This window comes from Homarus americanus, unplaced genomic scaffold, assembly GCF_018991925.1.
Source record: "Homarus americanus isolate GMGI-L3 unplaced genomic scaffold, GMGI_Hamer_2.0 scaffold32929, whole genome shotgun sequence".
In the NCBI taxonomy this organism is placed as follows: Eukaryota; Metazoa; Arthropoda; class Malacostraca; order Decapoda; family Nephropidae; genus Homarus; species Homarus americanus.
The window spans coordinates 15,711,694-15,727,904 of NW_024737097.1; the positions used below are offsets into that span (position 1 = coordinate 15,711,694).

The 16,211-nt window shown below is 44.5% G+C and overlaps 1 protein-coding gene across 3 annotated transcripts in view; it reads left to right on the forward strand.

Annotated features, from left to right (window-relative positions):
* The first annotated feature begins 552 nt into the window (after nucleotides 1–552).
* Nucleotides 553–16,211, forward strand: part of LOC121873243 (mucin-2-like) — a 72,404-nt gene continuing 56,745 nt past the window's right edge. For all 3 annotated transcript variants that reach the window (XM_042376648.1, XM_042376649.1, XM_042376650.1), the window contains exon 1: nucleotides 553–1,005. In XM_042376648.1, coding sequence (XP_042232582.1) covers nucleotides 936–1,005 — 70 coding nt within the window. In that variant the 5' untranslated portion in view covers nucleotides 553–935. The remainder of the gene's footprint in view (nucleotides 1,006–16,211) is intronic.

The window sequence follows — 16,211 nt, forward strand, 5'->3', positions numbered from 1 at the left end:
CCATCACCGTCATCATCGTCACCATCACCGTCATCGTCACCACTGTCATCGTCACCATCACCGACATCGTCACCACCACCGCCATCGTCACCACTTCATCACCGTCATCGTCACCATAACCGTTATCGTCACCATCACCAGTCATCGTCACCATCACCGTCAACGTCACCATAACCGTCATCGTCACCATCACCAGTCATCGTCACCATCACCGTCATCGTCACCACCACCGTCATCGTCACCATCACTGTCATCGTCACCATAACCGTCAGTCGCCACCATCACCGTCATCGTCACCATAACTGTCATCGTCACCATAACTGTCATCGTTACCATCACTAGTCATCGTCACCATCACTGTCATCGTCACCATCACTGTCATCGTCACCATAACTGTCATCGCCACCATTACTGCCATCGTCACCACCATCACCACTAAAAACAGCAAAATCACCACCACCACCACCACCACCACCACTACCACTACCACCACCCTCGCCCGCTACTCGTCCCAGCAGGCAGCGGTGGGCGGCGTGTCGGTGTCCTCTGGGGCTGGGGCTTCAGTTGTTCCCGGAGTCTTGTGGACGCAGGACGTGGCCGGCGACCTCTTACCTGTACTATCACACTCACTGTAGAGGGACGTCCACACTCGCACTGCGCCACTCGTTCATTCTCGCACCGAAACCAACAACACCAAGAGCCACCAGTGGGAATATAGACCCAAGTTATTATCCAGTGAGACAAATGTTTCCTCCAATGAGACAAATAATGGTGCAAAAGTGAGAGACTAAAGAGGGGGAAGAGAGAGAGAGAGAGAACATTATCGTGGAGGAAAGGAGTATATGTGTGTGTGTCAGTGAGTGCGTGAAGGGTAGAGTGTATCGGTGAGTGCGTGGAGGGAGTGTGTTGATGAGTGCGTGGAGTTGGAGGTGACCATGACACTGAGGCAGAGAACGGTACTCGGCCTAGCCCTCTTGGCGGCCGCCCTCACACTCGCCACATCAGGTAAGTCACTCACCTGTAATCTCTTCTTCATTAACAGGTATCAAGCTTGTTATCATGTCAAGGAAGGTGTGTAAGGTGGAGGAGTGAAGACTGTAAACACCAGATTCTTCACCCCACTGTATAGAGACACCACACGCTAGGGCCAGTTAACTTTTGATTCCTGTGTAACTTATTTGTTATAAAGGTTAACACTGAAATAATGAACTGACCAAAACAAAAACATAAACAAAACAAAATTATGTATAACTTTCACTTGATTTACTCAGCAGTTATGACATACTAATTAGTTTCCGAAAAAAAAAAGTGAGAGCTAGTTACGTAAAGCATTACCTGGCCCCAAAGAACTCACTTCCGCGTTAAACAGGCACACATAGTTGTTTCAGTCTGCCTGAACTACCTTACCGACACACACACAGGTAAATCCCAAATTAGTTGTAGATACCCAAATTTCAGTCCCATTAATCGTGATTTTACAGAGCCACGGTCCAATACCTCGTTCATTCGTCAGAGTAATAAACCCGAGGCGTGTTTGTCAAGCTAGAGGCACACGTTACAACACCACATCATTTACTGTAGCTTTGTTAGGTCTTGTTTGGAAATGTATTGTGTAAAACTTTCTGATACTCAATTGAGAAACCGCTAGATTTTTTTTTTTACTTCTTTAGGCACCAAAAAGTTTCTCATCATTACTAGAGTGACACGTAAGGCTGTTTGAGCATTTGATATACACACGAGTTATAACAGTAATCTCCTCACCACCTACCTTGACCTCTTGCCACACACACACACACACCATCCGTCAATCACACGACACAGTAATAATTCAGTTCCTCCGGCAGCCGACATCTACAGTAAAAAATAAAACCCCACTACTGTACAGAGAAACTTATACAGTATTGAACGAAAACTTATCTTGTGTCTTCCAGAGTTACGAAATAAAGGAATTAAATCGTCACTTTATTCTTCGTTCGTCTCTCGTACTATCTATCCTTAGTCATAAATCGCAAAAATCCATCTCACTACATACACTACAAAAAGACGATATCTCTCTCACTACAAAAAAGACGATATCTCTCTCACTACAAAAAGACGATATCTCTCTCACTACAAAAAAGACGATATCTCTCTCACTACAAAAAGACGATATCTCTCTCACTACAAAAAGACGATATTTCTCTCACTACAAAAAGACGATATCTCTCTCACTACAAAAGACGATATCTCTCTCACTACAAAAGACGATATCTCTCTCACTACAAAAGACGATATTTCTCTCACTACAAAAGACGATATCTCTCACTACAAAAGACGATATTTCTCTCACTACAAAAAGACGACATCTCTCCTACAAAAAAGGGCGATATCTCTCACTACAAAAGGTGATATCTCTCACACAAAAGACGATATCTCTCTCACTACAAAAAGACGATATCTCTCACTACAAAAGACGATATCTCACTACAAAAGACGTATCTCTCTCACTACAAAAGACGATATCTCTCTCACTACAAAAGACGATATTTCTCACTACAAAGACGATATCTCTCTCACTACAAAAAAGACGATATCTCTCTCACTACAAAAAGACGATATCTCTCTCACTACAAAAAGACGATATCTCTCTCACTACAAAAAGACGATATCTCTCTCACTACAAAAAGACGACATCTCACACTACAAAAAGACGATATATCTCACTACAAAAAGAATAACTATCACATTACAAAAAAGACGATATCTATCTCACTACAAAAACACGATATATCTCGTTACAAAAAGAATAACTATCACATTACAAAAAAGACGATATCTATCTCACTACAAAAAGTTCCCCCAAATACGCAACACTCTTTCACAAACAATAACAACAGCAATAGTTCTTCGTTAAACAAAACCTAGTGGCCGTGTTAGTCACCACTCAGACACACACACACGTGCGTATCAAACTTAAATCGAATCAAACTACTACAAAAAAATAAATAAATTACTGTAATTCTCAAATGACCAAAAACCACTTTCAAATGTTAAAGTTTTCCATTGTTTTATGCAGATCACAGTACATTGTCTCAGAGGTGTGTTACCAAGGGATAAACTTCTCCCTGATAATGAGATTTTAATTGGTTTTAAAAATTGTAATCAGGGGAAGGAGGGAGTTGGGGGTTACTCTTAGTCAGACTCAATCAAACTGACTCACCAATACCTGACTCACCAACAATACCTGACTCACCAACAATAACTGACTCATCAACAATAACTGACTCATCAACAATAACTGACTCATCAACAATAACTGACTCACCAACAATACCTGACTCACCAACAATAACTGACTCATCAACAATAACTGACTCGCCAACAATAACTGACTTATCAACAATAACTGATTCATCAACAATAACTGACTCATCAACAATAACTGACTCGCCAACAATAACTGACTCGCCAACAATAACTGACTCACCAACAATAGCTGACTCTTCAACAATAACTGACTTATCAACAATAACTGACTCACCAACAATAGCTGACTCACCAACAATAACTGACTCACCAACAATAACTGACTCACCAACAATAACTGACTCATCAACAATAACTGACAATCTGAATCAACAATAACTGACTCGCCAACAATAACTGACTTATCAACAATAACTGACTCGCCAACAATAACTGACTCACCAACAATAACTGACTCACCAATACCTGACTCGCCAACAATAACTGACTCACCAACAATAACTGACTCAACAACAATCACTGACTCAACAACAATAACTGACTCACCAACAATAACTGACTCACCAACGCTGACTTTCTTTATGTCTCTTGTGATACCATTCAGGGTGAGAGAGAGAGAGAGACACAGAGGGGGTAGGGGAGGGGGGGGGTAGGCCAGGGCCGGGGGGGCAACAGAGGTTAGCCGGGCAGGAGTGAATGCCCTCTGTACCCCACGCCCGCCACCCAACCCTCCTCCTCCTCTCCTCTTCCCCATTATCCAAATCCTTCACCTACTACTCTTCATTCAGTCTTTCTCTCTCTCTCTCATCGTCCTTTCTTAATCATCTCTTTATATTCATCTCCTTCCTTTATCCATCTTCATATCAATTAACCTGTCTCTTCTCCACTGCTACTCCTATTCCTCCGTACATCACAATTATTTTTCTTTACACTCCTTCATTCATGACTTTCCTCCTCCCCTTTCTGTTTCTTCTCTTGCTTTCATTCCTTAACACTGTTCTACCGTACTAAAAATTAATAAGCAATAATAATAATATAATAAATAATAATAATAATAATAGTAAAAATTGTAATAAACAGACAAACAGACATACACAAATCAATGAAACAAAATCGAATTATAAAAACAAATTTATGGACGAAAGATTATACAGTAGGCAATGAGAGGAAGTCACACAAGGAACCTATCCAATGGAGTCGATTAATGGACGAACTTGGGATAAAGGAAGAACAATGATAGGAAGAGAAGGAGAAGGAAGAATAGGAAGAGAAGGGGGAGGAAGAACAAGGATGGAGGAGGAGATTAACTTGTACAAATGCTACATCTTTCCTGGAGCGAGAAAAGCCGACCCACCATGCAACCTCTTTAGAACCTACTCACCACCCGAGACACGCAGTAAAGCCAGGAGCCTCTGTCTTACACACACACACACACACACACACACACACACACACACACACACACACACACACACACCACCACCACCACCACCACACTTTTTACCTTAATTGGGAGTGAATTTTTTGAATGATATTACTGTACTGGGATTTCAAGTTTGTAGGTCTCTTTCTGTCTCTCGCGCTCTCTCTCTTTCTCTCTCTCATACTACTCTGACTTATCAATAAACTCAACTCATACCCAGGTAAGAGTGTCATTAAACCAGTACATAATAACAGAGGACCATTTATAGCAAGAACACGATGATAAAACCAGTTAGGTCAACACAGAGAGACGTCAGTGGCTGTTAGCATTTACCAGAGAGTGTCGCTGCTGAGCTGTGTATCACAAAACACACAGGTTCCTCATTATAGCCAAGTTAAGCCCCTTAGTGTATAATTATAATCAGTAATGCATTAAATAAACTCATAATGAATACGTATTACTCATCATCTTAACTATGAGTCTTGTTAAAGCTCATTCACCATTATGGAACAAGTGGAAAATTTTATCACCTTTAATGAAGTAATTCTTATCACAGCCATGACTCATTAGTGCTCACCTTTTAATTCACCTTTACCAAGTCCCACTGATCACCATAACGATTAGCAAGAACTCCCAGTCAATTAGTCAGTCAGTTAGTCAATCAGTCAGTTAGTTATTCATTCAGTCAGTCATTCATTCAGTCAGTCATTCATTTATTTAACCAGTTAGTCAGTCAGTCAGCCCCACAACACGTTATAACGAGAGGGACCAGACCTTTCACGACAATACCACACAATACCACACAATACCACCTAATAAAGGACTCTACACCGGCCATAAGCATCTGATGGTTAGGTCGGCTATTCTTGGTTTAATTGCCTTCCTGTTTACCACTGTATGTATACCAGTACGGTCTATGTACACTGTATACCTGCGTTGCATCTATACATGCTAAACCACGCATTATAATTATCAAAAGGTTTACCCTGACGAATGAGTGAGTATAATCAACACTCAGCTAAGGCGAGGGTCGTGATGGGGAACTGGTCCTACAAGTGTGTGTGTCGCTCACTCAAGACACTCGATACATTCCACAGCGGCTAAGGTCACCATGGAGGACACCTGGGCTACCTGACCCTCTCCTCTCTCACCCATCACTGTAACACCATACAACACCACATCCTGTATACTGCCTGTCATACTGTTCTTCTTTATCTATATCCATCATTATCTTTTATTTATGTTACTCCAGGCGGGTTTTAAGCTAAGATCTGAGTCCCCAAAATAAGGTAATGCTTATAATAGTAAAATAGTCAATGCGTAAAACAAACTCATAATATTGGTAAATCTAAATTCATTCTTTCTTACTGACGAAGAATATGTCTAGCGCACACACACACACACACACACACACACACACACACACACACACACACACACACACACTTACATTAATTAGGGAAAGTTTTAAAGACAGTGAATAAATGTCCAGGCAGCTGGTCATCACCCTCACGTCCCGGCCAGAGGAACACCGGCGTCTTGTTGGTTCAAGGTCGCGTCACCTTACAATGTTCCAGAACTTGAGGACAACCCGATCAGTGCTCACCTTCAGGACACCTTCCCACCACCACCACCACTACCACAACCACCACAGCCACCACCACCACTACTACCACCACTACCTTCACCACAGCCACCACTACCACCACCACAGCCACCACCACCACAGCCACCACCACCAATACCACCACCACCAATACCACCACCACCACTACTACCACTACCACTACCACCACCACAACCACCACTACTACCACCACCACTTTTCTTGTAACAATGCCTAAGAAATTATACTTTATAATACCGTCAACTCAACCTCGTGGTGTAGTCAGCTAAGTTCAGAGTATTATTGTGGACATGATGGTTGTTGCATACTGATCAATGATCCCATATAAGGGAGGTGAGGCTCTGTGCGTATGTTAGTCCACCACTGGGAACTACGCAGGTCAGGCGTCACTGACCGCCGCGACACGCACCACCAGTCTGCTCGTCACCGACCCCACGCCTCAAGTTAGGAAAGTTAGTTACGTCTGTTTGTCCTCCAACTCCACAATGCAATGATGTCAACAAACTCACTTTACGAAATGGTGTCGTAAAATCAAAGTCAGTGGGTCATGTTAGGTTAAGTCAGGTTAGGTTATCGAGGACCAATACCCACAACTAGATTGTCCGTGTCACACAATATTCACCTGAAGGTTTGCCAGTCAACTTGCTGCATGACTGGAGCGTAAAACCTTCGTTACCTGCATGACTGGTGACTTCATGATGCACTTGGCCGAGTGCCGTCTAATTATTTCTTAAATACTGCTTCAAGGTTTTGTACACACACTGAAGATAAACCCAATATATGTAGTCGTTAACAACCAAAGTCTACGTGAATGTTTTTACACACACACACACGTTATATTTACGTCTGGAATAACTCGACAATAGTGTGCCCTTCTATACAAGACATCAGTCAATACACGTAATACTCAAGAGTGTCACCCACAAGACCTGTTAGACGAGCGACCACCAGTGAACTCACCCATCATGTTCTGCCTCCGTTCGTGCAACAATCTGAGTTCCCTCAACATAAGAGAGGGAGAGGCGGAAGGACCGCAGGGAGGCAGGTGGGGTGCGGGGCGGAAAGGTTGTGGTGTTAAGAAAAAATGTTGAGCCATGTATCTCGTACCTTCACCTCCCCGGCCCTCACCTCACCTCCCCATCCTCCTCCCGCATCCTCACCCCTCTCCAGCCCTCGGGAAGAGGCTAAGCATAACTGGTCCTCAGGCAGAAAAGCCTTTGCATAAAAGAGTGGAGACTTGATCTGAGGTTGACTTTGTGTGAGGGTTTAAAATTAAGCAAAATACTTCAACTGTGGAGGACAAGAGGGATTTGTGGGGACGACCTTAGGGTGAAGAACATTCCCTGGCCTATCATGCCGCGCCGCTCCTGGGTGGACGCAGGAATTTCTTGGACCTGACGTAATGTTATTAGCCGGTATTGACTCGCGTCCTCCACCCCCCTCCTCGCACCATTGCCCCCCCACCCACTTGCAACACCTTCAGTTTGTCCTGCAAAGGAATGTATTGACACACACAAAGCCTTGACCCAGGCTGGATGTTTCAGTGCGGTCACGATGGCTGCTCTCACAACCCGTAAGGAACAAAGGTGAGGTTGGAGGGTCGAGTCGTTCCTTCATCGGGTATTCTTGAAGGTTTACCTCACCGCCTGGTCGGGTGTGGGGGCAGGAAATTTCTTTAGCCTGACGTAAGACAACCCGGACAGAGACCATTCATTTTTTAAGGTTAACGTTAAGGTCTTGTGGAATAGTTAACGCTGAATTTTTTTTACCATAAATTGATCACTAGTTGGGTTAAGCCGCACCTAAAGGAAAAAAAAATCTCCCTCGGGCGGGCAAAGCCTTATAACACTTTCAGATGGATCAACAATGACGAGCGTTGGACTAAGTAACGCAGCAAACAAATTACGATTAAGGTAAATGTTTTATACCGAGAATCACTTACACACACACAATAGGGAATAGTTCTTTATCGTCTCTGCTATAACGTATTCAGCTCACTTTCAACACGGTGACGAATGTGTGTGTTAGTGATTTTGAGTGTGTGTGTGTGTGTGTTTGTGTCTGTGTGTGTGTGTGTGTGTGTGTGTGAGTCTGTGTGTGTGTGTGTGTGTGTGTGTGTCTGTGTGTGTGTGTGTGTGTGTGTGTGTGTGTGTGTGTGTGTGTGTGTGTGTGTGTGTGTGTGTCTGTGTGTGTCTGTGTGTGTGTGTGTGTGTGTGTGTGTCTGTGTGTGTGTGTCTGTGTGTGTGTGTGTGTGTGTGTGTGTGTGTGTGTGTGTGTGTGTGTGTGTGTGTGTGTGTCTGTGTGTCTGTGTGTGTGTGTCTGTGTGTGTGTGTGTGTCTGTGTGTGTGTGTGTGTGTGTGTGTGTGTGTGTGTGTGTGTGTGTGTGTGTGTGTGTCTGTGTGTGTGTGTGTGTGTGTGTCTGTGTGTGTGTGTGTGTGTGTGTGTGTCTGTGTGTGTGTGTGTGTGTGTGTGTGTCTGTGTGTGTGTGTGTGTGTGTGTGTGTGTGTGTGTGTGTGTGTGTGTGTAAATACGCGAATAGATTTCCAAGTAAAGCTCAAGTGGCGGGTTGTGGTATTCGCCCAACATCCTGGTCAACCCCTCAGGCCACACACCTCAGGTACACAACCATCCAGTCACCTCTCAGTGCATATTTACCCACGCACTGATGGCATGACTTAGTGAGCCTCTGTCAGAGCTTAAGTCACTCGTTTCTTGCGACTGTGATTTACTACTAATTGTTTAACCCAAAGATGAGATGTGTGTGTGTGTGTGTGTGTGTGTGTGTGTGTGTATGTGTTACAATACACCTACACACTGACCTGGATGATCACTACAGCACCATAATACATCAGATCACTATATCACAGTGCATTAAAATCACCTAAAAATCGCTACAGTCTACAACACCAAAATACAACAAATAAAATAAACAAACTAACCTAATCGTAAATAAACAAAATTTAGTGAGAAAATCCCTAATTAAAATCACTACCCAGTTAAGTAAAGTAACAAAATATACATAAAAAATAATCTTCTTTGTTCAATAATTACAAAAACGTTATAACAATAGCAAATAACAATAATAATAATAACATCAAGTCCCGTTTATTACCAAGTCAAATTTCATCAGCAAGTCGCCCAGGGGAAGGGAAAGGGTGTGACGTAATGCGCCTTCACCTGTAAACACCCCCACCAATCGCTTTAAAGAGTTGTTAGTAATTAATTAATGTTGTATGAGGGAGATAAAAACAGTGAGGAGTCTGTGTTGCAACCCTCCACTGGTGACCTGAGGTACAGAGATATTGGCAGGTTTTATTTCGTTGAGTTTGGTTAGGTTAGGTTAGGTTTGGTTAGGTTAGGTTAGGTTAGGTTAGGTTTGGTTAAGTAGTCAAGTTACGTTAAGTTTACTCAGGTCAGGTTTGGTTATATTTACGAAGGTTAGGTTAGGTTAATCTTACTTAGGTCAAGTTAGTTTAAGTTAGGCGTACATAGGTCAGGTTAAGATAATACTTGTTCAGGTTATCACAAGTAACATGTTTAGTACAAGTCGACCCAGTGGCTTATCACCCTAAGACAGCCATATACGTCACCCTAGTCTACCGCCTCACACTGGTATCAAGTGAAACATGTATATGGAGCAAGAAACAAGATCACTGGATTACAAGATGTTGTAACCGCTAGATTAAGGTTAGGATATAAGTACCTCTGGCAGTATGTTCCTCAAGCAGATGTAAACATGTTAAGTGTGTGGCCAGACATATGGCCACACACTTGAACACTACGTCCTCGACTGTGTGAAGATAGAACCTTTTAGGGACAGGTCCAAGCACACTGTGTGTGAAATGGCACAACACATCATCTCTAATGGCAAGACAGCCGACATATTAAGATTGTATCCACTTTTTTGCACTTAGTAACTAAATCAGTTCTCATGTACAGAACCAAATACACAATGTGCTTGAATACCTCTCACGTAAATGTGAATAACAAAGTGTGAGGCCAGACATACTGCCTCACACGCCTGTACTCACGCATTTGTGAATAAGTTACCCTTTATGTATAGAACTAAACAAAAATGTAATGGTAATACTGTGTAACATTCAGTGCCATAATATCCTGACAACGGGGGTTAATTATTATGACCCGTTGTAAACTCTACTCTGTAATCCTTTTGCGCTACCGCTCACAGGATGAGTGTGGGGTGCACAATAAAGTAGCCGCTGTAAGCGGCAAAATCAAAATCAAATCACATTGGTCTCTGGTGTCCGCCTGAGGGTGACCCACAGCACCAACTGACGGGTCACATCCACCGCCCTCACCGAGAGTGTCTTGGCCTACCACCGTGTGTGTCCTGGTGGCTGATTGGGTAACTGCCTCACCTTAGAGTAGCTATTTTATCTTCTGTGTATTTCCTGATCTCTCATTGGCTACTTAGTTCTGTGAATACATCGAGACCTCTGATTGGTTATTCAGTTTTATGTGTGCATCCTGGCCTCTGATTGACTGTTCAGTACTCTATGTACATCTTGACTTGTGATTGGTAACACCATCCTCTGTGCATATCGTGACCTGTGATTGGCTACCCCTTTCTCTGTGCACATCCTGTGATTGGCGACTCCATTCTCCGTGTTACACAACGCTCTTGAGGCTGACGTTATTTATGCACCATAAATTATCAGAGAAGTTCAAGTCATTTCCTGTGTTGTAATTCATTACATACCGGATTACTCTGCAGCAACAGTTAGATTATTTTATCACTGGCATTAATGATGTTACTTGACGCGACGACCGTGTTGGCATTAGACCCTGACACTCGCTAATAACAAGGCGCTGAGAGTAATGGTCGATGAAGGCACTTGAGGAGCCAGGCAGGATGTTTACTAGACGATATTAACAACACCTGCATTACAAGTTGACTTAACCCTCGAAGGTCAATTATTTAACCCAATTAGTAGCATGACGACGATGACTTAAACCACTTGAGTACAGTGACATAACATCTTGAACACGTTATCTAAACCCTTTCAACACGATGACCAATTCCTTTGTGTACAATGATACTATGATCAGCGGTTAAAGTTATCGTATTCAAAGGCTTAAACATAATACAATAACCTTAAGTCGCCAGCAGTGTTACCAGCACAGATTAAGACCTACAGCCCAAGGATGAAAAACAAACATAATGAAGGTCTACATTAACGAGTATTGATCACATCCAGGTGTGTTATTGATCAGGTGGTCACGATACAAAGCAGGAAGCGATTGATGCATCACCTATGTGTTTACTTTCATCGTTGTTGTCCTGAAGTATATGCAAATGAGATCCCGCTACACCATACACAACGTAGCGTAAGAACTTCCACTGCTGCCGTTAACTAAATATAAATGACGATAGATGGAAGACAAGGGTAATAATTTATTGTGAGTGGGTGAGTAAGTCAAGATTAGTAATCATAGTGCTTACTGAAGCAGCTAGAAACAGAATTGTAATATAACAAGATAAAAGTTCTCATATCATGTCTGTCCCCCCACCACATAGACAAGAGTGAGTTCTGAGTCTCATTTTTTACCCCCCGCCACCGCCCGGAGCTGGGATATACAGCAGAAAAGCCCTCAGTCAGTCCGCCGGTCCACGCACAAAACCTGTACACTTAACTTGAATTACAAGTTTCTACAGAACCAAGTGAGACTTTTCTACTGTTTTAGGCGTCTCAGCTGGCAGTGTTATGTATGAGCGTTGTTCACAAGGCCTGTTTCTGTAATAGGAAGTTGCTCAACTACTACTACTACTACTACTACTACTACTACTTTTTTTTTTTAAACGTGGCCTCCAGCCTCCCCCAATAGCCACACCTTCGCCACCATTTATTTACCTTAATATTAACTATCCTAATACATAAGCAACTATCCTATCTGTGTTAAATTAGTTGAGCCGCAGATCGATGCGGCATTCGGTGACTGTAGCCTCATAGTCGATATCTGCAGCAGTTGACGGAGTAGGGGCAGAAGCTCTCGTTCCCCTGAGGCAGAGCAAAGCCGACCGAAGGAGAGAGAAGGACAGTCGACATCTCATCCAGGCTGTGACATAACTTCTGGGCTGCTGCTTCTGTTCGGAGATCAGCTCCGCGAGTCTGGCGTAGAAACATCTTGCGCTTGGGCCCATCCCACCAGAGGTTGTGAACACTAGCGGAGTGAAGCTGCCTTGATCGACATTTTGAATTCTCTCCCCATATGCCCTTCTCTTGTCGTTCTCGTTCCTCCTATGTGCAGCATCGAGAGCTAGGTTACGGTGACAAACGGCCATGGGATCAAAAATCCTGATGTCGAAGAAGGCTCGCTGTCCCCGCGTCCAGAATCCTCGAGCACTGACGTCCACACGGGCTTCGTTAGATGTGTTTGAAGTCCTGTGTTGGAGGATCTCGCCATCCAGTGGAAGGAGGGTCGGTTCTACCATGACGTCCCGGCAGGTTTCCTTCAACATATTTGCTGTGAGATCCCTTACCTCGTCATGCCTCATGCATATGAAGCCCCCCTTCTTGCAAACCATGGCGTGATCGCCATCATAGGAATAGCCACACACGCATTGGGAGGGCAAACCATCTACTGGCCAACCGTACCTTAGAGCAATGGCATCTGTAAATTCTTGTTTGTTAAGGCTGAAACCATTTGCCCTTATCGGTAACGTAGTTAACCAGTTCGAGGCGCCCACCTCCTGCGCTATAGCTACTTTTTTTGTCAGATTTTCTGGAACCTGCAGCAATAATTGCTGCAACATGTCATTTTGGCAGTGCTGCCGATCTGTTGTAATGGATCTACGGATCTTATTAACTTCGCTGGTGTCCACTTCCCCTGTTGCATTCTGGGCTATTATGTGGTCAGTGAGGGCTGCCGTGAGCTTAAGTGAATTTTGATGTTCAGAGTCAGCAATCTCCTCTGGATTAGTTAGTCCCATCCCTCCCAGTCTTGGTGGAAGTGCAAGAAGTGTTCTTTCTACTGGGGTTAAGTCGTGGTGTTTCACTAGTTTGGGAATGAACTTGACACTGATTGCTTCTTCCAAAGGGTGGAGGAGGGGTCGGATCTCAGGGATGGTACGCATCAGGTAGTTCCAACGATGCTTGACTCCATGTGTGAATGCTGCAAAGGCCGCATGTGGCTCTGTGTTAGCAATCTCCGATAGAGCATGGATTTCGCTAACCCACTCGTTCACCTTTCCCCCTACGTACTGGGTCTTGAAGTCCGTAGTGCCAATTACTGCGCCTAGATGTCTTTGGCCGTCCTTAGTTATTTTGACCTCACTTTCGCCGAAAACCTCCACAGCCCGATCATAATGATCTGGCTTCACGATGAGGAAGGATTTGCTGGCGTTTGGGTGGTACCCTATTTGTGGACCTCGCGATGTTACCAGGTCCCACCACTTTTTGATGTCCTCCACTTTTCCTGCTCCTGTGAGGTCATCAGCATATGCCACTTGTTTGACCCCAGTTGTTTCATACTTTATTTCTTGTTGGAGCACTGATAGGCCTATTGCATACATTGCCATTGCAACGGGGTCTCCCTGTGTTGTTCCCTCGGTCGACTGTAGGATGGTATCACCTCGTAGAGCCTTGTTGTTTACTACGTAGAGGTCTGAAGGATTCCTATACGAATTTTCAACATACATCGCAAAGCTAGGACACTTGATCTTGATGTTGTGCAGTGCCGCCTTGCGGTTAAGTATGTTGAATGCGTTTGAAGCATCCACCAGGAGAACGGCCTCACAATCACGCTGCTCAAATATCAATCTCATGGCGTGAATGGCCGCCTCCCCACCAGCCTGGTGGCCAGCACACACTTGTAGGTTCCCTGCTGCTGCCCTGACATCATCCTTTACCACCTCCATTATACACTTTCCGATGATCCGCCTCAGCACTTCCCCCACCCCTATAGGTCTACATCCTGGTTTCTTTTCCAGAGGAATAAGGCGGCAGGCCGTCAGAGCCTGGAGGTGATGGCAGCAAGAGGATGCAAGCTTTCTTGCAAGGGTGGCAATGGCAGTGCAGAGATCGCTTGCTACAGGGCCAAACTTGTTTGTGCTGAGGATGACTCTCCAACCGTTTGCATCCAGACCTGAAGGGCCGGCTCCGCCTCGAGTCTTCAGTGCCTTTTTCCACACCATCTCTCCTGTTATTTTCTCGAACAGGACAGCGTTTGGTGGGATATAAGCACCCTGGAGCCTGATGCCTTCATCTTCGCTTGCAGGGGGATGTTTCTCTTTCAATAGTTTTAATGTCGCTCTGTTTATTGGCATCACTCCACCGGAGGATTCATGTGTGAGAGATCTTACCGCGAGAGACACTTTTCCCACACGCATTTTGTTTCCAAATTGTCTTGCCACGTCATCGGTGTTTTGCTTTCCGTCACCCGTAGATTTTAGTCTCTCCTGCAGTGTTCTTGCTTCACATAGGAGATCATCTAGGGCCCCAGTCTGCCACATTGTCAACCTTCTCTTCATTGCTGCCACATTTTCTTTGTGCTTAGCCTTTGTGTGTGTCCTCTGACAAAATAGATGTGGTATTATTGCCAGTATTTGAAGAGCTAGGGGGGCGAGGAAGCGGTCCTGAGTGTAATCAGTCATGAAGTGAGTCATCTCCCGAATCATTTCTTTGGTGGCCGCACACTTGGGTGGTTCAAATAAGTTAGCGGGCGACCACTTGACAATTTCTGAGTAGGTTTCTTTGACCCATAATAATAATAATAATAATAATAATAATAATTCCTGGTATCGACTATCTTATGCTACCGTGACCTTTCTGATACTTAATTACAGCGGCGGTACACCTGTTAGTTAACGTTATATAATAAATAATTGGATCATGTGAGTGTTCAGCCTTGCCGTTAGTGCAATCATACTTTTGATACGTCACGCAGCCTAACGTGTGAAACATGAAGGTATGTGTGAGGTGGCTGGCGGGAGAGACAACGCTATCAAGAACTTCAAGGACCAGGGTTCGATACCAAGTACCTGGTACTGTGGCATAACTAACACATTTACAGAAACCATCCAGCAAAAAAGTGGCCTTCTGTCCAACACACACACTGACATATCACACCACAAGAAGGTCGTACAGTACTGCATAAAGTAACAGACTCGTAACACAACCACAAAAAATAATCATATCTAGAGGAATAATTCTTTAATTTAGTAACTTTTTGTCACCTGCGCCACTCACACACACACACACACACACACACACACAGGGGCCGGGGTACCTCAGCACCACCATCACTGACACACAAGCCTTTGGCTATGTGGACTAGACAGCTTTCAACACCATAACCCAGGGCCGCTGATGGCCTACCATGACCCAGGGCCACTAATGACCTACCATGACCCGGGACCACTAATGACCTTCCATGATTCGGGCCACTAATGACCTTCCATGATTCGGGACCACTGATGACCTACCATGACGCCCGGGCCACTGATGACCTACCGTGACCCCGGGCCGCTGTTCGCTGGCCGCCGCCGGGCCACTGATGACCTACCACTGGCCCCCGGGCCACTGATGACCTACCACTGGCCCCCGGGCCACTGGTGACCTACCGGCCCCGGGCCACTGATGACCTACCATGACCCCAGGCCACTGATGACCTACCATGACCCCGGGCCGCGATGACCATGACCCCCGGAGCCACTGATGACCTACCATGACCCCGGGCCACTGATGACCTACCATGACCCCCGGGCCACTGATGACCTACCATGACCGCGTTTCACCCCAATATAACAAAAGGTTCATGCAGAGAGGAAAACACTATCACACTGACCACGATGACCAGAGAGAGAGAGAGTTAACAAATAGAGCGCTAAATATATATATATCCTGTTTAAGACGAGAAACAATACCAAACCTTATTGTTTCCGGTAGTTAACTC